We start from the raw sequence: 27,701 nt of genomic DNA, 5'->3' as shown, positions 1-27,701 counted from the left end.
TTATAAATCACTCAATGGCCTAGGACCTAAATACATAGCAGATATGTTCACTGAATATAAACCTAACAGACCACTCAGATCATTAGGATCGAGTCAGTTAGAAATAACAAGGGTTCACACAAAACAAGGAGAGTCCGCTTTTAGTTATTATTCCCGCAGTTGCAATCAGCTTCCAGAAGAGACCAGATGCGCTGAAACATTAGTCACATTTAAATGCAGAAAAACTCATCTGTTTAGCTGTGCATTTATTGAATGAGCACTGTACAATGTCTGAACTTATTGTTGATTGAACTGATTGAACATTTAGGTGTAACATGTAATATTTATATTTAACTATTTAAAATATATAAGTTGACAAATATTGTTGTAAATGTGCTAAAAAGTGACCGTCAAAAATTCATACTAGTTTTTTAAACATTGTTTGAAGCTAAATGTGACAAAATGTTGCTGTTATTTTCTTTTCTTTTCTTAATGTTAAAGCACTTTGAATTACCATTGTATATGAAATGTGTTATATAAATAAACTTGCCTTGCCTTGCCACTGCCATTACAAAGCTTAAAAGAGCCATCATATTTTTTTTATATATAACTCAGATGGCATTCTTCTGAAATAAGAAAGTCATATGGTTTGCTGGCTTGAGGGTGAGTAAATCATGGGGTAAATGAAATATCTTCATGTAACTCCAAAAATGAACTGTTTGATTATTCTAATTTTTCTAATTTTCTTCTTTTCTATTCAACAGAAGAAAGAAACTGGTTTTGTGGCATTCAGCATCCAAATAATCCGAATGGTGTCATACACGCATAACCGTTAACTCCTTAAATAGAACAAGCTATTAGAATTTGATGAAAAAGCAATTAAGTTTATTTATAATGCCAAGTCTTTCCTTGGAGATTTTTCAGCATTTTTTTAAATGATTTAATATTCTCTAGACTTCAAAAATACCAAGCATCGTGCTCTGCTTGTCCCACTTCAGTAGTCTTAATTGATCTTTAAAATCTTGCAAGAACATCTTTGTACTCATGGCCCCTCCCCAAAACAATTAGAATAGATGTAGAGTAATTGAACATTTTGTTTTAATTAACAAGATTAATGTGTTATGCTAAAACTGGTTTATTAATAGGGCCATCTAGCTTTGTGGACAAAATTATGTTGTGAAGCCTCAATATCAAATTATCATCCCTAACAGGTCATTCTGTATCCCTGTTTGCATGGGATAATAAATGGACAAAGGGAGAGAACTTTGCATTGTTTTGTGTTTTATGCTGTATTTTTGTTGATGTTGCAAACAAGCTGAAGATGTAAGGTGAGAGAGAACTAGAGGAGAAAAGGCTCATTTACATGTTTTTGGACACATTCCCTTGTTGCTGCAGCTAAAAATAATTTCAGGGTTAACTCCCTGCTGCAAAAAAGCTGTCCCATACACTCCATCTTCTGCTATGTGTGTGTGCAGCCCAGACTCCCACCTCTGTGCAGGTGATAAATTAGTGAAAGAGGTGATAGATCATAAAACACAACAGATTCATTGCTATTGTGGAACCACAGGTCATATTGTCCTCATGCTCAAGCTTCATATAGAGTGAGGTAATATTTAGGGTGCACAAATTAGATCAAAAATGACTGTTTGTTTTCCCTTTGTAATAATAGTATCCAGTGTCACTTTACTAAGGGCACGATGAATAGCAGCATTAATTTTATTCAGCTTCTAAAAAAATAAATAAAAAAAATGTATGTTTGATAATCAAATAGTGGCAGAAGTCACTTTTTTAGTCAATTTTTTAGTCAATTTTGACCCGACCATGTAGTATGATTTTTATTTTTATTTATTGAAACTAAATGATAAATAGTAATGATATGATTGTTTTAGCAATAGTTATAGGTATTGAGTATGTATGGAACATATTTAGAGAATTTTACATCACATTACAGTACATTGCATTATATTACATCACTTACAAACATTACAATAACATTTTAATGATCCTTTTTTTCTTCTAAACAAGAAGATAATAGTTCCCAGTCTGTTGTACCCCCCCCCCCCCCCCCCCAAATAATGTATTTTAAGAGAACAGCACATCTATACAGTTAGTTGGTGCATCCATTGGGGGGTTGTAATTTAATGTAGGAGTCATGTGGATTACTAATGTTTTTTTTTTTTTACGTCTTGGATAGCCTCCGGGTGAGTCTGTTTTACTGTAAAAATTAAGCAAAAATATGTTTTTGTAAAATTAAGCAAAAATATGAATGACTGAATAAATCATGGTGAAAAACAGTAAAGAGACATTCACATAATCCTTGTATGGTACATCTACTCTGTGTGTTTTTGTGTGTATTAGTGCTGTCAAACGATTAATCATGATTAATTGCATCCAATATAAACGTTTTTGATTACATAATATATGTGTGTGTACTGTGCATATTTATTATGTATATATTAATACGCATACATACAGCACATATTTTGAAAATATTTATATATACAGTACCCTCCATAAGTACTGGAACAGTAAAGACAAAGATTGATTTCTCTGCTGTGGAGTCAAGACATTTGCAAATATGATTAAAAGTTGAATTTAAGGCACATGTAAAAGATTAAAAGCTAATATTTAGTTGCAGATCCCTTGCATGCAATCAGAACAGTGAGTCTGCAACCCATAGACATCACCAAACTCTTGGTCTTATGCTTTGAAATGCTTTTCCCTTTAAAAGCCTTTAATGTAGCCAATTTCAACTGTTGCTTGTTTTGGGGAGTTTCTGTCTTTAGTATCCTCTCCAGATGGTGAAATTAATGTTGAATCAGTTTTAAATCTGGAGACTGATTTGGGCAATCTAAGACTTTACATTTCTTTGCCCTGATAAAGTCATTGACTAAAATAGCAGGGTGTTTTGGGTCATTGTCCTGATCCAATATTAAGTGCTTTCTAATGAGTTTGGTGGCATTTTCTTGAATATTGGTAGCCAAGATGATTTTGTACACTTCCAAATTCATTCTGCTACTGCTATCATACATTAAGTCAGGGATAGGCAATTCGCGTCCTGGAGGGCCACTATCCTGCAGAGTTTAGCTTCAGCCCTCATAAAAACTCACCTGCCTGTATCTATCTAGTAATCCCCAAAACACTGATTGCCTTGTTCAGGTGTGTTTAATTAGCGTTGGAGCTAAACTCTGCAGGACAGTGGCCCTCCAGCACCAAAGTTGCCTATCCCTGCATTAAGTCATCATTAAAATAAATTTGTCCTGTTCTAGAGACAGCCATGCATGCTCATGCCATGACACCACCTCCACCAAGCTTTACAGATGTGGTTGTATGCTTAGTTTGTATGATTGTTCGGGAAGCAGACACACTCTTGCAGTTTAAATCTAGATTAAAGACCCATCTCTTTAACCTGGCTTACACGTAACACACTAATATGCTTCTAATATCCAAATCTGTTAAAGGATTTTTAGGCTGCATTAATTAGGTAAACTGGAACCGGGAACACTTCCCATAACACCTGATGTACTTGTTACATCGTTAGAAGAATGGCATCTACGCTAATATTTGTCTGTTTCTCTCTAATTCCGAGGTCACCGTAGCCACCAGATCCAGTCTGTGTCCAGATCAGAGGGTCACTGCAGTCACCCGGACCCAGTACGTATCCAGACCAGATGGTAGATCAGCACCTAGAAAGCACCTCTACAGCCCGGAAAGACAGCAGAGACCAGGACAACTAGAGCCCCAGATACAGGTCCCCTGTAAAGACCTTGTCTCAGATGATCACCAGGACAAGACCACAGGAAACAGATGATTCTTCTGCACAATCTGACTTTGCTGCAGCCTGGAACTGAACTACTGCCGCTGTCGCCTCTGCTTTGCTTAGTTGGGGTCACTATTTAAACTGAACAGAGATGACATCACTGAATTCAATGATGAACTGCCTTTAACTGTCATTTTGCATTATGACATACTGTTTTCCTAATGAATGTTGTTCATTTGCTTTGACGCAATGTATTTAGTTTAAAGCACTATATACAGTAAATAAAGGTGACTTGACTTAGGATCATTTGCAGTTCCCTTTTTTCTCCACACTTTTGCTTTCCAATCACTTAGATAAAGGTTCATCTTTGTCTCATTGGTCCATCAACTCAGTTCCAAAACTCTACTGGCTCACATTTGTCAAGAATCATGCCTTTCTATTCTTCAGAAACATATCACTGAGAAGATTGCAACAATTAGCAATTGGCAGTATGGTGGTTAGGTGCATTTTTGGTTGCGCTCCTCCTCAAGTCCTTTTTCCTATTCCCAAATAACCCAGTCTGCGTGCCCACTGGCTTGAATTCTTGCACTTTGAACAAGGAGGAATAACAGCTAATTCAAGTCTGTGTGCGATACATTCAAATCTGCATCCATTTTGTTAGCAACGCCCATCTTCTAACGATCCAATCAATTATCAAAGGACAAAATCAAGTCCCTCCTTACATTTTTTTTCTCCCCGTTTCAGAAGCTGTTTCACTCAGATATACGTCACAACAATGAAAAACTACAATCTTAACTTCCGTTTCATGCCGACTTTAAGAGGGTAGCGTAAAACAGAAGACAATCCATTTGTCTTATAAAAAGTCAGTGTATCAGAATTATTTGAAAGTGTTATTTTAAGGTTAAAAAATGCATACAGTTATTTTAATATACAGTAGCCATATGCATGTTGTATTAAATCCATTACAGGAATAATGGAATAGTCTGTAATTACAGTAATTTTTTTCTTATGAAGCTATAACAATTTTGCATTATTAAATGTTTTAAACTAAACCATTCATACTTATGTTTTAGATAAATGGATTCCTTTGTAAGATAAATTGATTCCTTTGTAAAGGAAATATTACAACAGTGGAACCTCTGCACTTTAATAGAAACATTTCAAGGTAAGTGATTAATTAATTTAGTGATGTATAAGTTTTTTTATTTATTTTTATTATTTTTTTTTTAACAAAGACTTGTGTTTGTTAATGGTAATGAACTGCCTCATCTGGTGTAGCCCGGTTTCTCCCAATACTTTATTCTCCCTCTATCACCAGAAAGGAGTTATTTTGGTTGCACTTTATTTTACAGTACGTGTACTTACATGTGCTTATAGTGTACTTACAATGTTTTTATCTAAGAAAGTTCTGGTAACTACATGTTAGGTTAGGTTTAAGGGTAGGTTCAGGGTTAGTACCTAGTTATTACATAGTTATTGTAATTACTATAATAAGTACATAGTATGTACATGAGGAACAGGACTGTAAAATAAAGTGCTACTGTTATTTGCCACAGTTGCCTGTAACTTGCTCAAAGGATCAAAGCATTAAGGGGTCTGTTCTCCCAACAATGAAATTTCTGTCATTACTGACTGACATTACATAACTTACTTATCCCAAACCCGTAAAATAGTCAACATGACTACAGTGGTTTAAACTTAATGTTATGAAGCGATTAGAATACTGTGTTTATCATATACAGGTGCTGGTCATATAATTATAATATCATCAAAAAGTTTATTTAACTAATTCCATTCAAAAAGTGAATCTTGTATATTATATTCATTCATTACACACAGACTCATATATTTCGTCTATTTCTTTTAATTTTGATCATTATAACTGACAACTAAGGAAATCCCAAATTCAGTATCTCAGAAACTTAGAATATTACTTAAGACCAATACAAAGAAAGGATTTTTAGAAATCTTGGCCAACTAAAAAGTATGAACATGAAACGTATGAGCATGTACAGCACTCAAGACTTAGTTGGGGCTCCTTTTGCCTGAATTACTGCAGCAATGCGTCGTGGCATGGAATCAGGTGTTATGAGAGCCCCGGATGCTCTAATAGTGGCCTTCAGCTCTTCTGCATTGTTGGGTCTGGCATATCGCATCTTCCTCTTCACAATACCCCATAGATTTTCTATGGGGTTAAGGTCAGGCAAGTTTGCTGGCCAATTAAGAACAGGGATCCATGGTCCTTAAACCAGGTACTGGTAGCTTTGGCACTGTGTGCAGGTGCCAAGTCCTGCTGGAAAATGAAATCTGCATCTCCATAAAGCTGGTCAGCAGCATGAAGCATGAAGTGCTCTAAAATTTCCTCGTATACGGCTGAGTTGACCTTGGACCTCAGAAAACACAGTGGACCAACACCAGCAGATGAAATGGCACCGCAAACCATCACCGACTGTGGAAACTTTACACTGGACCTCAAGCAATGTGGATTGTGTGCCTCTCCTCTCTTCCTCCAGACCCTGGGACCCTGATTTCCTAAGGAAATGCAAAATTTACTTTCATCAGAAAACAACTTTGGACCATTTAGCAGTAGTCCAGTCCTTTTTGTCTTTAGACGCTTATGACGCTGTCTGTTGTTCAATAGTGCCTTGACATAAGGAATGCGGCAGCTGAAACCCATGTCTTGCATATGTCTTGTGCGTAGTTGTTTTTGAAGCACTGACTCCAGCTGCAGTCCACTCTTTGTGAATCTCCCCCACAATTTTGAATGGGTTTTGTTTCACAATCCTCTCCAGGGTGCAGTTATACCTATTGCTTGTACACTTTTTTCTACCACATCTTTTCCTTCCTTTCGCCTCTCTATTAATGTGCTTGGACACAGAGCTCTGTGAACAGCCAGCCTCTTTTGCAATGACCTTTTGTGTATTGCCGTCTTTGTGCAAGATGTCAATGGTTGTCTTTTGGACAACTGTCAAGCAGTGGTGGGAATTAACGAATTACAACTACTCACGTTACTGTAATTAAGTAGTTTTTTCGGGTACTTGTACTTTTTTGAGTATATTTTTAAAGCTGTACTTTTACTTGTTTACCTTTATTTACTATATAAATAAAGGTGACTTGTACTTAAATACAAATTAAGCAAAATAATCTACTTCGTTACTTTTAAATCATAGTTCGTTACTGAGCACGCCCACAATTTGAATTGATATTAAATTTTTTGACAGCACTTCAGTAGCCAATAAAGATATCCAATCGTAAAGGTACCAATAAAAGCGATGAGATCTGAACCGGGAAAAGCGCCGCTGCAGGGGGTGAAGAGCTGATCAGACAGTGAGGGAGCTCAGCGTCATTTATGGACTCAGATCTTGGAGAAACAAACTGCATGGTAGTGTTATCATAAATATCTATATTTTGATACCGATACTAAAATATCTGGCATGGTTCCATTACTCATTTTCCACAGGATCTGAATATACATCAATACAAGCTGCGTCTCTCTTTCCTCTCCAACAGTGTGTTTGACAATCATCCGTCTCCTGTCAATTACAGTCTGAATGTCTGCGCAGGATTGTAGGTATTCCACATCATTTTAATAATTCCTGCGCAAATGTGGATTAAGAACTATTAAATTATAATTAATAGGAATTATTAAAATTATGTGGAATACAAATTAAGTAGAAAATCAATAAATGTGTTTTAAAAACTTTTTTGTATTTGACAAATGTGTATTTTATACATTAAAATGATCTCATTAATAAAAGTAAATAGTTAACCTAACTGGAGTTAGAATAATCCACAGTTGGGAAGGTGCTATGTTAACCCATAGTTGGGTTACTTGTTAAGTTATTTTCAACCCAACATTTTTTAGTGAGTAGCTTCTGTAATTCTCTAGATTGACAGAGCATCACCCCAGCTTTCTGGAGGTTGTTGGTGATTTTACAGACATGTATTTTAGGGGGCATTTTCACAGCTTTATGATTTATCATAAACTACTGTTGTTTTTCTGAGCCGGTCAAGTCATCGTTGGTTGCTGATGTCACCGGTAGTTTCCAAACTCTTGATTTCTCTATGCCTTTTGTTTTTCCTATAGTTTTTCCTATAGTTCTAATTGACTTCCTCTTTTCTTTTAGCATCCAAATTGCTTGCTTTTCTTTCAGCATCGGCTTCCTCGTCTTCATCCTGGTTTGTGTGTGTCATCATCAAATGAAAGACTTAGAATGCAGAAGCAATGGATTTAACTGATAAGACACATTCCCTGCTTTTATTATCTGAAGAATTAATGCAACAGGACACAGCTGAACACTTAGAAAGACCTGTGAGGCAACTGTTCCAATACTTATGCCCACATCAGATAGAGAGATGAAACTCTAAAAGTGCTGATCTTCTTGCTCTGGTAAAATATATTTGTGTTGAATCACCCAATAATACAATCTGAGATTCTGTAATTTTGTCTCATATTCATCTTTTAATCATATTTACACATTCATTGACTCCACAGCAAATAGAACAATTTTGTCTTTACTGTTCCAATACTTAGGAAGGGCACTGTATATAGAATTAATATAAATGACTTATATTATTTTAATACTAACATTAAGGATGGCTGGACAAGTCCAAGGTTTTTTTCACATTTATTTTTCATGCAGTATACTGATTATGCAAATGCAATATGCAACGGCCATGAAAGTTTCCCTTCTCTTTAGTGTTATTAGAGACGATACTACTGATCCACACTGGAATATAACTGCTGGCTGGGTTCACAAGATGCTTTTTGTGTTTTTAGCTTAGATTATTTCAAACAATCTCTCTCCCCAGGAATATGTTTTAAGTCTTGCACTGCTAGCTGCTTAAAATTCCTGTCATGAATCTACCTGTAGGCAGACTTTTCTGAAATCGAAGACATCTTCAGGAAAACAGTAACTTCAATAAGATAAGTTTGAGTCAGATCTCCCCACAGACATACTTAATATTCGAGAAACAGTAAATTATACAGGCTATTTTAAATACACCCTGTTATTCACTTATAGACAGAATATGGTGGGTAATTTTAAGGAAAATAACTTTTCTCGTAAAAATGTCTATGTGTCATAATACAAATTCTTAATTTAGTTTTATCTAAATTTAAAGGTGCAGTAATTTTCTTTTGCTTTCCTTGTGCTGACATGTGAAAATCATCTTGGACTTAACTCAGACCTACTGATTTGAATGCAGCATCATACTAATGAAAAAGTGTTATTGATTCCATTGTGTAAATATGCCATAAACAGTTAGATATATCTTATTAAAATACTATGTGAATTAAAAAAAAAAAAAAAAAAAAACTGGTGTAGAAACAATTTTCACTTTTCAAATTAAATTTACTGGTAGGGAATTTCACAATTGATTACAAGCAAATTGTAAGAGAAAAAAAAATAACTGAATTAAATGTGAAATTCTAAAGTAGAAAGACTGAAATATATTAAAATATTATAACATTTTCTTGTAAAATGTTTTATTTAGAACTTTGAAAATGTTTACAGTATTAAAGTGACGTTTAATGACTGATGGCAAAGTTCCCCATATAGAATACAACTAGGCATGTTTTATTAAATGCCAAGTCTTTATCTTATGTAAGTGAAAAGTTGACTCCACACATATTTAAAGTCATTAAAAATAAATCATATTTAGCTTAATAAAAGTAGTTTGTTTCTTGCTTTGTAAAAGTTCTAAATTTCTTGTACACACACACTAAGTATCCTGTTATGTAGAGTTTATTCAGGTTTCATGCAGCTGTCCCCGAAAATCAAATAGGATAATGGACATAATGTATTTATTTATTTAATGTAAAAATGCAGAATGTTTTCTCTGAGCTTTATATTTAGGGGATAAAAAATATCATTAATTAGTATAAAAACCACTGCGTATATGGAAAGTCCTCAAATGTACCAACGTGTGTGTGTGTGTATGTGTTCATTGAATTTATGTTCCACACAAGGTGAAATGTTGAGCATGTTGGGATGGGGCCCACAGCAGTGCTTTATTTCCTTGTTTACTTTACACCAGTCATCTGTGTTCTTCTATCTCACAATAGGGGGGGTTACTCATAAAAATTTGATAGCATCTTAAATTAACCATCTGCTGTTCCTTTTCCCTTTATCATATTTGATCATGCCAGGAAGTTTAAGCTTCTTAGCGAACACAACTGATTGAATATTTTAATGGATAGAAGCCATGGTGTGGAGTTAGTAAATTAGTTTAACTGTGTAATTATATCAGAAATATTGCACTCGCCTCTCACTATAAAAAGCCTAATGAGGCATCAAGAGAAAATATCGCTGAGTAACAAGATACTCTATGTGTTCTATACCAGCAACCACTGAGCATTGCTATTGTGCCCTTGAGCACTGCACTTAACACATAACTCCTCATTGCTGTTACATGACACTCCTGTTTCCCCAACCCCACTTCCCCCAAGGCACAATGGAATAGAAAAATCAGCTCTCATTGCTTCACCGGCTATGAGATCAGCATGGACCTCCGTGACTGGCTTGTTACCTCAAATTATGCTGACCTTACATAGGTTAGACTGACCCGAAGCACTGTAATGCTGACGTCCATTAGACTGACTGTCAGTTTGTTGTCAGATTACTGTAATAAAAATGTGTCAAGATTTTAAAACAAGCTATAGCTGGCTGTAATTTACCTAATGCGAAGGTGCACACAGTGGAAAAATATATTGGACAAACAGAAACTGGTTTGTGATCCGGAGAATTATGAAAAAAAAAAGACTATTAGTTTTCACCATAATAATAATGTAGTAGAGGAAACATGTTGTCTAGTAATGTGACAACTAGTCTATTTTAATCCAGTGAAAGTTTTCAGGGTAGGTTTATTTCTGAAAAAGCCTGTTTCTTTAAGGTAGGGTTAACATGATATGGATGTTGTCACACTACTATTGGTATTGCTACTATTACTGTTGTTTTTAATGAGAGGGGATAGGATGCTAAGTCTCAATAAAACTATTTTTTTTTTCTTCAACTCATTGTCAATAATGCATCCATGCCAATTCAATTACAAACAAGAACAGCAAGATGACTGCAGACATTGACCCCAGTCTTGCAATGTTCAAGAAAGTCAGATAGATCAAGATCTGATAATCTTCCTTGCCTAATAATTGGTCAGTATATCCTGAGTCCAAGTCCTGTAATTGAATATGCTGAATCAACAATGAACTGACTTAGAATGAAAAACTGACTGTTTACAATTGTCATACAACTATTCTGAGTAAGTGCAAAACAATATAATGCAATTAAAAATTGTAAAACTCTACAGGATTATGCAAAGAAATATGTGCAGTGTGCTGACGAATGTGTGTCCTGTCATCCCTGTCACTCTGGTCAGTGCTTTGACTATGACGTCAATCCTGTTACTGTCATTAATTTAATACAAAAGGAAAATATATATATTTTATACAGCCTTCCAGGTTTTTCCATAGTAACTTTAACTATATTCTATTTTGGACAAAACATTTTTTTAATGTCTCTCTTGTAAAAATGTTTTTTTTTTCTTAATTGACGTGGTCACCCTCGAAAATATGGGGTGTTCTTGGTCATCTGAATGAAAAAGAAAAAAAAAGAAAAAAAACAATTGTTCATATAAGTAACGTGTCAGCAGTGTTGGGAAGGTTACTTTGGAAATGTAATAGGTTACAGATTACAAGTTACCCTGTTTAAAATGTAATAGTAGTGTAACTTTTTCAATTACTTTATTAAAGTAATGTAACTAATTACTTTTGAGTACTTTTTGATTACTTTCTAAATTTGTAAAAATTAAAGAATAATAAATAAAAGCATATACATCAACTTAAATACAGTTATCTAATAAGCATGTGACGTATTCTGTGTAATAAACTCCTGAAACATTGGTGTTTTTTTTAAACTGCTGTTTCTGTATATGATGATAGTTTTCTCAAAATAAGTAAAATGCACATGAAGTGACACAGAGCAGTTCTAGAAATTATGTTTATGTGCTTGTGTACTCCTATACTGAGGCAGGCCTATGTGTAGTAAATGAAACCATGTCTTTGCCATTAATTTAAAAAAAATATTTTTGTATGGACCTGACATAAAAAAGGTTTAAATCTTTAATTTGGGGACATGCAAAATAATTAAAAGTTCTCTCCCGAACTGCACCTTCACTTCCATTTCTCTCTTCAGTCTCTTTATTTTGCCCTGTTATCCATCTCTCTCATGACTTTAATACTCAAGATTGAAAAAAACTATACTTTACAATACAATACTACAATATCTTTATAGAAAAATCCTAATACTGTACACGAGTCATGTTTTCCCTTACAAAAAATTACCATGCTTTTATTAGCCTATAAAAAAGTAAAATAACCTTGTTTTTTTGCAAATGGATTTGTATTTATTTTTAAATAAATACATTTGTAAAATAATTTTACATTTTTGGTTATCACAGTTAAACAATAGTAACCATTTTCTCTGGATTTATAGTTAAATATTAAAATGTTAATTTTCGTAAGGGTTGTGTTGTTGTCTGTCGTAGCTCCCCCTAAACCTATAAAAAAATCTGAATTTTTTTTTCAGCTAAATTCCTACTGTAACATTACAACAGATAATAATGATGTCCTTTATATAGTATTTTGAGTGATGACTGATGAGCAACGTGCTGCTGCTTGATTAAATAAATAAAAAAACAAAGACAAAAAAGCATCTTTACAGATGAAACCCAGAACAGGAGTTCTGCTTCTCTGCTCCAGCAGTCCACTCTAGTCAGTCTCTCTATCTCTCTCTCTCTCTCTCTCTCTCTCTATCTCTCTCTCTCTATCTCTCTCTCTCTCTCTCTCTCTCTCTCTCTCTCTCTCTCTCTCTCTCGCATTGATTACTCTGAGTCTGATCCAAACCGTTTGGCGGAGGCGCGGAGAGCGCGCGAGTCATGACTAACAATTCATGACTTATTAGAGCTTCAATTATCAAATGGCGGATTCGCAATTTAGTACATTCGGCAGGCAAATATACAATAATGATATTAAATAGTGGGGCAAAATCGGCTGCCAAGCCACCGGGAATTGTCCCGGTTCTCCCGGTGTCCAGTCCGCGCCTGATTTCCACAGACACGCAGAACGTGCAAGTCATATATTGCATTTTTGGGGCTTTATATTAACAGACACTAGTCGATGTCATGTTTTGATTCAAGTGTACTGACCTACTTTTGATTTAGTCATCCAAAATGTGGCATATTCCGTCCGCGTTAGGCATTTCGTTTTAATGACTGTATTCTACGAACCAGACTGTGTTTCCGCATCCCGGAAATTATTAGGGCGTATGTCTCAGAATAGTCAGTGCAATTTGGGAAAGAAATCAGTTAAATCTGTATGTGGATGTGTGTAAATATTCAAATGTAATCCCCTTTGTAATCGTAAAAAATTTCATAAGTAACTGTAATTTAATTACTCATTTTTTCTTAGTAACTGTAACTAATTACAGTTACAATAATTTTGTAATTAAATTACGTAACGCCGTTACATGTAACTAGTTACTCCCCAACACTGCGTGTCAGCAACAGGGTTGACAAAAATATCAAAGCATGAGGTAGAGAAATAGTCATAAAATAATAAATTACATAGCCTGAGATGGCACAATACAATTTCTTGTCATTTTAAGGTGTCTTCATTTCATGGATATTTAAAAAATGTTGATTAAACTATATATATATATATATATATATATATAAATACAAGTGGAAAAGGCACAGATTTTGTGGAATGACCCATTTATTAAACATGAAACAAATAATTGTTTTGGCCAAAAGAAATTGTGATTTTAGAACATTTATAAATTATATAAAATGTACATATCATACAATTACAACACATAAAGTGCACAACAACTTGCCCCCTCCAGACATTTATGAAAAATAACCTTGTTTATGCAAAGGCAAAATTATGCCTTTGCTTACGGTCCAACTTTATAGTCCACCATCAAAAATATGATGATGTTGGAGGATTCTAGTTAATACTCCAACATCATTTTATAATATTCTTGTTAAATAATTATTCTAATTAACAAGGTGATTGAAATAAACATACAAAACTACTGCTAGAGAAACTGCACATGTGAGCAATTGAACATTTTAAATAAAAAAGCTATAGATGCTGAGATGCAGCTCTGTTACAATGGTCTCTACTGTACAGTGCATATAGAGATCAAAGACCCATTTACAGCTTTCCTGTTTATGAAATTGTATCACTGCTTGACACTATTTCTTGGATTCACTTCTAAATAAAGCCCCTCATGAATAAAATAAATTACCTTCAAACATGTAAAAAAAATGCACATTTCACTTATATCAGGTCATCTGTCACTCTACATGCCAAGAGTCTCTCGCACATTCTCTGGGTTGATTTGCTGATCTATAGCTTATTGTAAATGTCACTGAAACTGTAAAGGTGTAACATTTTATTAGTATACTGTTATGGGATGTGTTAATAATTCAGCCTGTTTGTATTAACTGTACTTATCATGCTAGCACATTAACACCTTGCTGCAGTTCTGTTGACCATCTGTGAGATTTTCACAGAGTATGTTATGAATTCAGTGAGCATGAAATAGATTAATATTTAAGGACCATTTTATGACCTTCCCTTTTTCGGTGCATGTGTGCCGCCAATGCTGTACACATGTCTAGCTTTTAAACATTTTGCATAGATAAATTTTTTTGATGCGTCGCCTGAGTTTATTTTGCCCAATATTTAATTTATTATGTTATTGCTATCTGATGTAGACTTAGCCCTTATGCTCACCAAAGCTGCATTTATTTGATAAAAAATAAATTAAACAATTATATTGTGAAATATTATTACAGTTTAAAATAACTGTTGGGATCTTGCTTAGAGAGACTAATCTACTTCGAGTGTAAACTAAACGAGGCATTGAACATTAGCATGCGATTATTGGATTCATCTGCCGCTGATAAAAAGGCAGCAGGTCCAATGCATACTAGCTTTTAGCTTCGGAGCCGAGTGACAACATCACTGCTTTGTGTGTGACAAGTTCAGTGCACTTGTGTTCAGCTTCTTGTGTTGGCGGACGGTGCTTCAGTGGTGGTCATTCCTGTGTCGAGTGGGTTGTACACTTCAGGCTGCACTACCCCCTGTCATGCTGCAAACGGCTATTTCCCCAGTGGGTCTCAGCACCTAAAAGAGCATTTCCCTTTTAAAAATGCTGTTTCACCAGTGTGTTTCTGGACAGAGTCGATACCTGTCGCTGGGTGATGGATCACTATCGCTACCTCACATGTCTGGGCATTAAACACACTGAGGTGGTGTTTGTGGATGAGTCATGTTCCCATTGCGGAAAGATGACCATCTCTTAGTTGTGGGCCTGGCTCCGTTTCCTCCAGGGGGGCCAATCTCTGTTGCCTCTGCCGCAATCTAGTGCTCGTCCTGGCGACTGCCAGGTGAGGTCTACTTCCACCAATAGCACAGGTGGCTTTAGAGTTACAGAGGTGGCAAACGCCTCAGGAAACCAACCCTCGGGGGACCATCGCTCCTCTAGCACTTTAAGTTTGAGCTGCCAAAGGAATGCGCTGGGCCCTCTTCAAAGAGTGTACCAGCGGTATCCTTCGGTGCTTCTCCCGATGACTGGATGTTGATCACTGCATCGGAGAGAGAGCTCTCCTGAGAGTAAAATTAAGCTGCTCTGCCAGCCTCAGGGTCAGTGGCAAGGCCCGAATCAGATCCGAAGATGTTGGCTATGCTTTTCCAGGCTGCCGACAGGGTAGGGCTCGAGTGGAAATCTCCACCACGTCCTGAGCCCTCATGGTTGGATGATTGGTTTCTCAGGGTGGCGCATGCTGCTTTTCCTTCCCTGAGGTGCATAAGGAGCTCACCAGGTCATGGATGGCACCTTTTACTGCTGGAAACCGATCCGTTGGTTCCTCCTCCCTCACCACCCTTGACGGTGGTGCAGCTTGGGGGTATACAGGGTCCCCCTGGTGGATCGGTCAGTTGCGATGCAGATGTGTCTTAATACCACCTCCACCTGGCAGGGCGAACCCAGCCTCCCCTCCCAGGTCAGTAGGTACTTGTCTGGCAAGCGATGCTTATACGGTCTGTAGAGAAGCTGCCTCTGCCTTACATGCTACCTCATTACTGCAGGTTCATCAGGCCAAAGCAAGTTCAGTGGCATCCACTTCATGACAAGAAACTCCGTGGCTGATGCTCCTGTCTTGCATGCAGAGATCGCAGTCTCTCCCGCCATTATGACTTCAGGGTGTTACAGCCCCTACTTCATTGTACCCAAGAAAGGCGGTGGGTTATGACCCATCTTGGACCGGGCCCTTGGCTGTTTACTGTTCAAAATGTTGACGCAGAAATGCATTTTCAGGTGCATCTGTCCCTGAGATTGGTTTGCAGTGATAGACCTGATGGACGCATATATTTATAAGTCAATCCTCCAGCAGCACAGACCATTTCTGCAGTTCGTATTAGAGGGACGTGCATATCAGTACAAGGTCCTGCCCTTTGGGCTGTCCCTGTCTCCCCTCAGATAGCAGGGTGTTCGCATTCTCAATGATTGGCTTATACTAGCACAGTCTCGGGATCAGTTGTGCATGCACAGGGACCTGGTGCTCTGATACTGGTGTGCCTTGCCTTGAGCCATCTCCAAGGGCGCTTATGAGGCAAGCATGTTCTGGTCCGATCGGACATCACGGTCGACCGGCGACCATGTACATCAACTGACAATGTGGTCTACACTCCTGTTGCATGCCGCAACTTGCCCGCCACCTCCACCTTTGGAGTCGGAACGTTCTGAGGTCACTAAGTGCCATTCACATTCTGGGTCTGCTCAACCATATGGCCAATGAACTTTTACGAGCTACACTCCCTGGAGAATAGAGACTCCATCCCTAGACGGTCCAGCTGACTAGGAGACATTTTGGAGCCACTGAGGTAGACCTCTTTGCTTCTCCAGAAACCTCTCATTGCAAAGTTGTTCTACTCCCTGACCGAGGGAACACTCGGCACGGACGCACTATCACACAGCTGGCTGCAGGGCCTGGGCAAGTATGCGTTTTCCCCAGTGAGCACTCACGCACAGATGCTGTGCAAGGTCAGGGAGAATGAGGAGCAGGTCTAGCTTGTGGGGACTTGGACCTGGTTCCTGAAACTAATGCTCTTCATAACAGCCCCTCCCTGGCAGTTTTCTCTGAGGAAGGATCTACTGACTATGATACGGCGAGGGCGTAGTGTTTCTTGGTGACCTAACCCAAGAGGTAGTTGACAGCACTTTGGCGAGAGCACTGTCTACGAGACACGCTTACGCCTTGAAGTGGAACCTATTCATTGAGTGGTGTACTTCTCGTTGAGAATAACCTGGAGAAGCCCAATCAGGGTCCTGCTTTCCTTTGTCTCCCTCCACCCTAAAGTCTATGTTGCTGCAATTGCTGCTAACCATGAACCCATGGAAGGGAAGTCGGTACTGTGACTGACTGAAAGGAAATGGATTATGTATGTAACCCTAGTTCCCTGAAGGAGGGAACAGAGACATCTCGTCCTGTCATTACAGCTGCTGTACCACTGCTGAGCGTCCGGGTCACTGGCTCGGCTCCCCAGAGAAATTCTTGGTATGAATTGCACCTGCTGGCGTTTTATGCTCACACTGTAATCAGTGGCGGCTTGATGCAATAATCGCACACTAATGTGCCAATGTGCATTGGATCATTTAGTTTACACTTAAAGTAGACTGGTCTTCTTCAGGGAATGAGGCTATAAGTAACCAAAACATTTTTTACAGTAATATATTTTAAAATGTAATTTATTCCTGTGAAGGCAAAGCTGGATTTTCAGCAGTCATTTCTCCAGTCTTCAGTGCCACATGATCCTTCAGAAATTTAATTATCTAATCTAATATGCTGATTTGGTGCTCAAGAAAAAAAAAATATTATCAGTGTTAAAAACAGTTGGACTGATTTATATTTATTGGTGATACATTCATTTGAAATTAATATGAAAAAATAAAAATAAAAAATAAATAAAAACGTTTGTAACATTATACATTTAATAAATTTAATGCCTCCTTGCTGAATAAACTATTAATTAAAAAAAAAAAAGTCTCAAACTTTTGACCCCAAATTTTGAACTGTAGTTATGTGACTGCTTATCAAATAAATAAAGAAATGCTTGTTGATTTGAGTTAAACTTATTTAATTTATGTGAGGTGAAAAAAGACATATGATATGAGTGTTATGAGAAATATGAAAAGTCCTGTGCCAATTTGTTCATGTTATGTATTTTTTGGGTGCATAGATTCAGTGTATAAAACATAAAAAAGGCAGCGCCTATTTACAGTAAGTGTAAACAGATGCTATTTATACTAAGTGCAAATAGTGATGGATGCTATTTACACTGAGTGCAAAGTGCGATAGATGCTATTAACACTATGTGCAAATAGCAATTAGATCCTTTTTACACTAAATGTAAATAGTATATTTTAGCGATAGATGCTATTTACACTAAGTGCACTAAATTGCTATTTACACTAAGTGCAAATCCAAATTTACACTAAGAGCAAATAGCTATAGATTATATTTACACTTTGTTAAAATAGCAAGATTTTCTGATATTTATACAACTATTGCAAATAGCAGAGGTGGAAATAACGAATTACATTTACTTGCGTTACTGTAATTGAGTAGCTTTTTTGTGTACTTCTACTTTTTAAAGTAATTTTTAAAATCTGTAATTTTACTTTTACTTAAGTATATTTTGTTTGAAGTATTGTACTTCGCTACATTTGAAAACATTAATTACTGAGTAAAAAAAAAAAAAAACTACTGCAGTATATAATGGGCAGGAGGGCAAACTGGTGCTAAAATCACAAGATGCAGACGGACAAAACAGGCGTTAGTGGTGCAGACACAGCTGAAAACGAAACCCTGTCATATTCAGAAGTTGAACTCGAAGGAAATGAAGTGAACCCCTGGCCATATTTATGCTTTATTATGCAGGGTAAACTGTGCTTACCTAGGCTTACCGAGACCAAACTAGCAGCTTATAAAATCTCGACAAGACATCAACCCTTTGCAAGCATGTAGAGGTAAGCTAAATATTTTTGCATTGTTGCATTGGTGGTTAAAATGAAGCTTTGACATTTTAGATTTAGTCTTATAAAATGCATTTAGAATGATCACAAAATTGAAGATATAGAGGCAGAAAAATTACATATTTATATCATTTCATATAGTAAATCAAAATCACACAAAGAATGCCGTCTTTTCCTCCAAAAATCATCATGATTATATATCAAAGAATGCCGTCTTTTCCTCCAAAAATCATCATGATTATATATATATATATATATATATATATATATATATATATATATATATATATATATATATATATATATATATATATATATACAACAGGTCAGTAAACAAGTTAATTAAGAGAGTTGCGTTTTAGACACCATATTGGCATTGCCTGTTTTTGGTCTATTTCTACAACAAAGAATAATTCCAAACACAGCCACCAAAGAACAGTTTTGCGTCTCTGGGCAACATGACAGTGTTTTGTTCCTGAATGATTCAACTGTTTAAATGATTCGGTTCAATCGCAATTAATTACTTATTAACAGTGACTTGCTGACACACACTGGCCATTTTAATTTCACATTTAAAGTATCTTTTGATTTTTTCTTTTTTTTTTTTTCTTATTATTTCAAATGAGTATTCAATATTTTACGTCTTGTATCAAAACATTTTTCATGCATTTGTAACTGCAGGTTAAATGCATTCTTGTCCTGCACTAAACAGTGTGTAAATACATCTAAATGCTACTTCTGATCTAGCTTCTGCATTTCGTCTGCATTGAAAAGATGAGTTTGTTGATACTGATTTGCCTGGTAACAGCCCAAATGTTTTATTATTCTAAATAACTGATTCCTTTAATTTAAAACAACTAGTTTGAGATTAATAGGCCTATACCAGGGCTGTCAGACTCAGTTACTGGAGGGCCGTAGCCCTGCAGAGTTTAGTTCTAACCCTGCTCCAGCACACATATCATGTAGTTTTCAAATAAGCCTAAATGATTAGATTAGCTGGATCCGGTGTGTTTAATTAAGGTTATATCTCAACTGTGCAGGACTGTGGCCCTCCAGAAACTGAGTTCGACACCCTTGGCCTGTCCCATTTTTGCCTCGCTCCCACTGTTAAAATGTAACTAAGTAATTTCTACTCTGAGTAAATTTTAAATGAGCTACTTTTTACTTTTACTTGAGTAGATTTTTAGACTGGTACTTTTACTTGTACTTAAGTAAAATTTCATTAATGTAATGGTACTTTTACTTGAGTAGAATATTTTTGTTCTCTTTCCACCTCTGGCAAATAGTGGCAATTATTTGCACCTCAGTATTTAGTACATTACAAAACAGTTTGGAAAAATAACAAATTGAATGTAAATTATAATTAAAATTATTAAATGGATGACACCTTATTGGGACAATAAACTCCTTCCTTCACCTATCCCAGGGGTAGGCAAGTTCAGTCCTAGAGAGCTGCAGACCTACAGAGTTCAGCTTCAACCTTCAAGGGAAGTCGTGGCCTAATGGTTAGAGAGTCGGACTCCCAATCGAAAGGTTGTGAGTTCGAGTCCTGGGCTGGCAGGAATTGTGGGTGGGGGGAGTGCATGTACAGTTCTCTCTCCACCTTCAATACCATGACTTAGGTGCCCTTGAGCAAGGCATCGAACCCCCAACTGCTCCCCGGGCGCCGCAGCATAAATGCTCTGCACTGCTCTGGGTGTGTGCTCACAGTGTGTGTGTGTGTTCACTGCTCTGTGTGTGTGTGCATTTCGGATGGGTTAAATGCAGAGCACAAATTCTGAGTATGGGTCACCATACTTGGCTGAATGTCACGTCACTTAATCAAACACACCTGAACAAGCTTATTAATCCACTCAGGATTACTACGGTACAGGCAGGTGAGGTTTTTTTTCAAAGATGGAGCTGAACTGTGCAGGACTGCGGCTCTCTACTGAACTTGCCTACCCCTGAACTATCCTAACCCTACCTGATAATTTAATTTAAACTTTTTGCTTATTTCTTTTATTTTTATTGAAAATAAATGCCTTTCTGATTTGATATGACATTTGAAAAGGGAGAAAAAAGTTTGGCAAAAGGCAGGTTCGAACTCAGGTCGATCATGTCAAAAAGCTCACACTTCACAATCTACACCACTGGAACGGATGTTTAAAGTGCCCTATTATGGATTTTTGAAAATGACCTTTCATGCAGTGTGTAACACAGCTCTAATTGAATGAAAACAACCTGCAAAATTTTAAATCTAAAAGTGCACTGTGTATAAAGTTATTGTCTCTCAAAAGAAAGAGTCAACTCTAAATAATTGAAACGAGTCATTTTAAACCGAATCCCAAGACGTTTCATGTTGACATCAACATAAAAAACTTATGAAAAAAACTTAAAAAGCATATTGCTGGCCCACTTGTTGATCTTTTCTCATTGGCCTGAATGAAAATGCTAATGGGTTTTTTTTTTCCACTATGTGCAGCTTTTGGAGCTGTAAAAATAGCTGTTTCTCGAGTATGGCTGTACACAAAGCAGCACTGCACTTACAAAGGCTGCTTTATCAGGCATTATGGAATGAAAATGAGACAAATCGGACCAATCACCGCAAATTAGTGTCACACAAAGGAGTGGTTTGGAAAAATGAATCGTTAAACGATCGTTAAACATGAGAGAAACACACACAGACAGTCCATGGGCGTGACAGTTATGATCTGCGGCTGTTTAGCACCATTATTTTGATTTCAAATTTGAATGTTGTTTGTTTTCACACAGTAATACTATCTTTCATAGCCCTGTTCATGTTTAAGCCCAATATTATTAGATGCATTTACTTCTGTACTGATGTATAGGCTATATTAAGATTCTCAAGCAAGTGGCAAAACATGCAATCCCAGCCTAGTCTACTTTTCTTATGTTAAAAGACAGTAGGCTATCACAATTTTAAATTAAAACGTACTATTGACAGAAACAACCATCTCGTGCCTTTTCTTTTTTATTTACATTACAAGTAATCATGTTGGTCATAAAAAGAACTTTGTTTTCTAACTCCATGAGTGCCATCGGTTACCATATTTATCTTAAAGTGTATGGTGCTTTTCCTTGCTTTACCCCTATAGCTAAAGCTATTTTAATTAGCCTATATGCATTTATGTTGCAATTAACAGCCTATATTTCATATCAATCCATGTATATTTTTAATGTGAGCAATGCCCTGTCATTTTAATTCAGCATGTGAAGCCCAGCAAAAAATGACTCAGTATGGAAACGATCACTGCAATGCTGCATATACGCACCACTCGGCACACATCGGGTAGAAATCGGGAGTCGGAGTCAACTCTGAAAAACCTGGAACCTAACTCCCCTATGACCTCCCTAATCACATGTTGGTGGGCAGAGTTAGTGTAAACAGCCTCTGCCCACAAGGCGGGAAATAGAAGAAATCTGCACACCAAACAAATTTTAAATTCATGATCCATTGAAAAATAGTATTTTACTGAAGACCATCATATAAAGTGACAACAGAACAGCACTTTATATTTATGTTCAGTAAAATACTATTTTTCAATTGATCTTGAACATTTGTTTGGCGTGCAGATTTCTTTTTTGCTTTGTTTGTTTGTTTTTCATGAGTTATACGAAAGACATTACAAACATTTAAAAGTTATGTAAAAATGTTGCTGAGTACCACGACTGACCAATCAGAATTAAGTATTCTAGCCATGTAATACAAGCAATGTAATGCGTTGTTGTATACTGGTTATGTGATTCCCTTAGTCACTCATCAAGTTTGTAAAAATGTATAAAACTCACCAGGGCACAGTACATCTCAGGTGGGTCTCCGCAGGTAATGTTGGGTGGGTCCAGAGAGACAGTCAGGTATTTGGTCATATCAGTGGCCTCAGGCTGGCAGGCCATATAGTGCCAGGCCAAGCGGTCCTCTGCATAAACCTGGGACTTACAAACATCATAGTGCCCCCATGAGGCCGGGTAATGCTGTGTGGCATGGCAGCAACTCACCCACAAGGCCTGTAGTACAAACACTAGCAGTAAGTACATGGTTGCACCTTTCTTCTGATGCCTCATTAAATGGAGTCTGATAGATAATAAGCAGGCAGAGGATGATGAGGGAGAATGTGTTTTGACACAGTTGTGGTAAGTGCAGGTCACCGGTGTGAAAGAATGATATTAATTCCTTCTTGAAGCCATTAGTGGAGGCCATTGCAGATCATCCACCTGTCCATCACTGTTTCCCTTATGCTGTCCGCTGTCTGTGGGGGATAAGAACAAAAGGAGAGGAAAACAAGAATGTGTCAGTGGAGGAGCTTTCAGGGCTGGTTTTGTGCGAATAACGAGGAGCCTGGTGGAAAAGGTGAGGAGGTGCAGGTCAAGTGCTTTCTATAGCTGAGATGGAGTTCATAGAGAAATATCCTAAAAATACCTGCTTATTACGGAAGACAAATAGCCAAACATCCCTGTAGGCACAAACAGACCATGTAAGTCTCCACATCTTTCCAAAGAGCAATACTCAAAAGTCTCTCAGCAATTTGAGATTTCACAGATTCTGTTCTAGTGTGAGGCAAACAGTGGTGGAAAGAGGCCAATATTTTTTCTAGACATAGAAATGGTATGCATACTTCATATTTCATAGACCTTAATGGATTTCATAGACCATTTAATGTCAGAGACAGATGCCCTTATTACTAGTGCTACACTGCAAAAATATTTTGTGAGGTGGCCTAAAATGCGCTTCATGCAATAACATGAAAGTAACTGCTTTTTTATAAGTAAAAATATTTAATTGGATCCATTTAATATGACTGAACCGACCAGGCCACAGCAGGTTACAGCAAATGAAAGTCACTTTTAAGTGCCAGGTCAGGCTGAACTAGCTGTCGGGCTAGTTCACCAAAGGATGAAATTTCTGTCATCATTTACTCACCCTCATGACCTGGGGCTGTCAAGTTTCAAATGTGACAAAAATGCATCATAAAAGTTTCATCAAAGTGGTCTGTATGATCCAAGCATTAAATTTAAGTCTTCTAAAGTAATTCACAAGCTTTGTGTCAGGGACTAAAGAGAACACAAGTAGGTATTCATAAAATATCCCATCTATCACAGCTCTCAAATCTCTCTCTTTCTTTTTTTAAAAATATGCACATATTACAATTTGGTACATTGCGATCATTTACAACACATAAGAAGCAATGACCTGTGGCATTGTTGCCATCAAACCTAGTGTGATACTCATTTTAATGCACCATATTTGAATATGCATGAACATTAATGAGATTTGAAAGGTGCACTGGGGGTAGAGATCATCAATTAATAAATTTCTGCCTTTTCCTCACGCAAAGCTATCATATGATTTCAGAAGACTTAGAACACATCATATACAGTAAGAAAAGGCATGATCACATTAAGAATAACTACATATAACTATAAAGTTTTAATAACTATTGTAATTCTATGAGAATACTGAAGTCCACATCACAAATACAATGATAAAGACACAAGAATGATATCACTGGTATAGCTTGCAGAGCAATTTCTCTAGCTGATGAATTATAAAAACATTGACAGCTGATCAGAATCCATCCTGCTTCAAAGAGCTTGAAATTATATGTCTGCAATGCACACTTATAATAAACAGAACATTATCACCCATTGTTGTGGATGCTTACAATGTTATTGTCCTTGGTCTTCTTTTATGGTGCCTTTTCACATTTTGGCTTCAGTCCCTTGTCACCATTCACTTTAATTACATGGAAAAGAGCAGTATGAACATACTGCTAAACGTCTCCTTTGTGTACCACATACAATACGTTTAGTCTTTTTAGTGTGAGATTTTCACTTTTTACAGTGTATCAGTAACTGTCAATCATTTAAAATCAATAATGAAAACATGCACACACATTGGCCATACAGAATGGAAAAACAAAAGGTTTTTGAATGCACTTCTCCATCATATCCATCAAAATAAGGAATCCTTGATGTTGGGGAATGATTGGTTGACTTGATTAGGTCTGTGCCCCCTCAAATAGGGGGACGAGCCATGATAGATGAGACAGAGCAGCCTCTAAATGTTTTTTTTTATCAATCATGCTGACGTCTAACAAGGAGCCAATTACCACGTTCAGCCCCTGGCACGGGGCAGGATGTGATTAATAAGACATTACTGTACAGCCGTCAGCAACATGGGTTTCATAAATAATGTCAGTAATAGGACTGAAATAGTGGTTGCTCTAAAGCACAAGAACAGGCAATAATTTAAAGGCGGCAGTCATGGATAGAGGGATAGATAAGGTGTGGTCCGATATCACATACGTGTTTTATCACACTCCTAATCCAGATAAAGAGTCAGACTCCCAGTCCTGTGATTGGGTTACAGTAGAGATGGGAGAGACTTTTGCCCCCCATGCACTTAACACTAGGAATTTGAGAAGTGTGAGCTTATCAGGCCTGCATTAGAGAGGAAACTAATACATGGAGAAGGATAACAGAGGAACGAGAGCTTCCTGGAATTTTCTAGAGATGAATGGAGACTGTGGAAGCGCCAGCTCATCACAAATAAAAGGAGGGTCTTTCCAAAATCGGTCAGAAGTGGCTTTCTCGCCACCTTGGTATTGAGATTCATAAGTAAAAACATTCTGTCTCACAACACCCTGTCTTTATGTCATCTGAAACATAATACAGTATGTTATATATATATATCGGTATTATCTCCATGGCAGATCACCATATTATTCTTTCATCATTTTAATTATATTGTTGTGATGTTTAAATTCACTTGCTGCCTCTTTTTTTTTTTTTTTTTTTAAATAGTGTACCATTTGTCAGTTATCTGTCATAACATCAAAATAAATAAAACTAAATGTAGGTTGTTTTATTTATTTATTATTATTTATTTATTTTATTTTTATTATGCAATCTTAAGCAGATCTCAAAATGTTGATATTTCATAATATCAGTTATTTTATTAATGCCTAATTCCACTTGCAGCATTTAAAGGTACTCTACTAATTGTTTTTTTTTTTTTTTTTTACAAAATAGCGTTTACAAACCACCAAAACAATTATTGACAGAACTGCAATGTCAGTATATCCTAAATCTCAAAAGAATAATTCACCCAAAAATAAACTTTCATAATTCATTGATAATGAAACCTCAAGTTCCAATCCAAACCCATATGACTTACTTTCCTCCGTGGATCATAAAAAGGAACAAATTAGATGCTCTTTTGAGGTGAAGATTATAAGTGAATAACTACTACAATTCCATTCAATTTATGAGTTCTGTGAAGTACTTTTATGATATTTTTATGGTTCTTTTGTGTCTTTTTTCTTGAAAGCTTCTATCGCAATTCATTTTAATTGCATCAAAAAGATCGATGTTCCTTTTTGTGATCCACGGGGGAAAGTATATATATACAATTTTTTTAAATGTATTACACAGAAGAAATAACGCAGGTTTGGAAAGATAAGGGTGGACAAATGACAATCTTAAATTGTCAAACTATCAAACTATCCCATTAATGGGGGCTAATTCCATTTGAAAGATTCTCATATCTCTATGCTGCACAAAGAGCAACACAGGTATTTTTTTATCCCTATTTTTTTCTCAGATCCTCTGAAAACATCCTCCTGTGTCCACTTGTATTTCACTCCTGAGGCAACCGAAGCATACCAAAGTGTTTTTAAATCAGTAGACACTCATGGCACATGGCTCACGTTGGCTACAGCCTCTCAGGTACCCTGTAAAACCACTGTGAATATTTCTATCTATTCAATGGTCTTTCCACTAACCTTGTTGTCCCTCAAAGTGTCAATTCTACTGACATGCCTTGATCATTCTACGTTTTCCCTTAACCCCCTCTGCACTGTTTTCTTCCTCTCTTTCCATTCTTTACATGGTAGCTTTGTGCGCAATAAGACTGGAGCTGTTCAGGTGCTGAAACTGAAACAAGCTCTAACAGCTTTGCACCCTGTAATCTTTTTTTAAGGTTGTGAAGCTTTATTTTCTGTCAGTTTCTGAACAGACAGATTAGCATCTGCTATGGTGTTAATGATGTCAGTAAGAAAAAGAAGAATATCTGCACTCTTAAAAATAAAGCAAAAGGTTGGTTTCACAGCCATGCCATAGAAGAAACATTTTGGATTCCCAAAAGAACATTTCAGTGGAAAGTTCTGAAAAGCACTATTATTATTATTATTATTATTATCATTATTCTGAAGAACATTTTATTAATCTAAAGAACCTTTTCGACAACAAAGAACCTTTAGTGCAATGACAAGTTTCTGTAGATATTTATCACTAAACCATAGAGGCCAATACCTCAGTACCAGCTTACATTTCAATTCTAAATCTCCCTCTCTCTTTTTATTTATTTATTTTTTTATACATACAGCAAGCTGATAAACTTTGCAGGGAAGCACATCTAAAGTCCTTAGAATGTTCTTCCAAACATGTAATACATCAATCTTTCCATGAGTAATGCCAATCAGCCTGTCACTTGCTTCACATCGGACCATATTCACCACATAGCCTACCAGAGGAACATGCATAATTAAATGCCTCTTTCCTGAAATGTTTGCATGCTCTGACACACACACACAAAGTGTCTTGAGGTCTAAAGTTCTACTCTCATTCCCATACTGATGTACTGTCACACTGTTGAGATCAACAAAGAGTCAAGTCCTTCCAGGTAACTCCACTGAAGTAACATATCTTTGATGAGCTCCAGTTATGAGGGAAACAAATGCCATTTAATGAATAATCATTAAGGGACTGAAACGTGATTTATCTGTAATCTTCCCTTATTAGATTTTTAAATGGAAACGTCCTATATACCCTAGTTATGACATTCATGATTAATGGAC

General features: G+C 36.7%; 1 protein-coding gene across 1 annotated transcript in view; it reads right to left on the bottom strand.

Annotated features, from left to right (window-relative positions):
* The window catches only part of LOC132096646 (netrin-G1), a 122,245-nt gene extending 99,295 nt beyond the window's left edge, over positions 1–22,950 (bottom strand). Inside the window, exon 1 of the mRNA XM_059502125.1 lies at positions 22,636–22,950. Within this exon, the coding sequence (XP_059358108.1) occupies positions 22,636–22,908 (273 nt within the window). The 5' untranslated portion in view covers positions 22,909–22,950. The remainder of the gene's footprint in view (positions 1–22,635) is intronic.
* Positions 22,951–27,701: the final 4,751 nt, after the last annotated feature.

The sequence above is a fragment of the Carassius carassius genome, chromosome 20, assembly GCF_963082965.1.
Source record: "Carassius carassius chromosome 20, fCarCar2.1, whole genome shotgun sequence".
NCBI classification, from domain to species: domain Eukaryota; kingdom Metazoa; phylum Chordata; class Actinopteri; order Cypriniformes; family Cyprinidae; genus Carassius; species Carassius carassius.
This window is presented reverse-complemented; position numbering and strand designations above follow the sequence as displayed.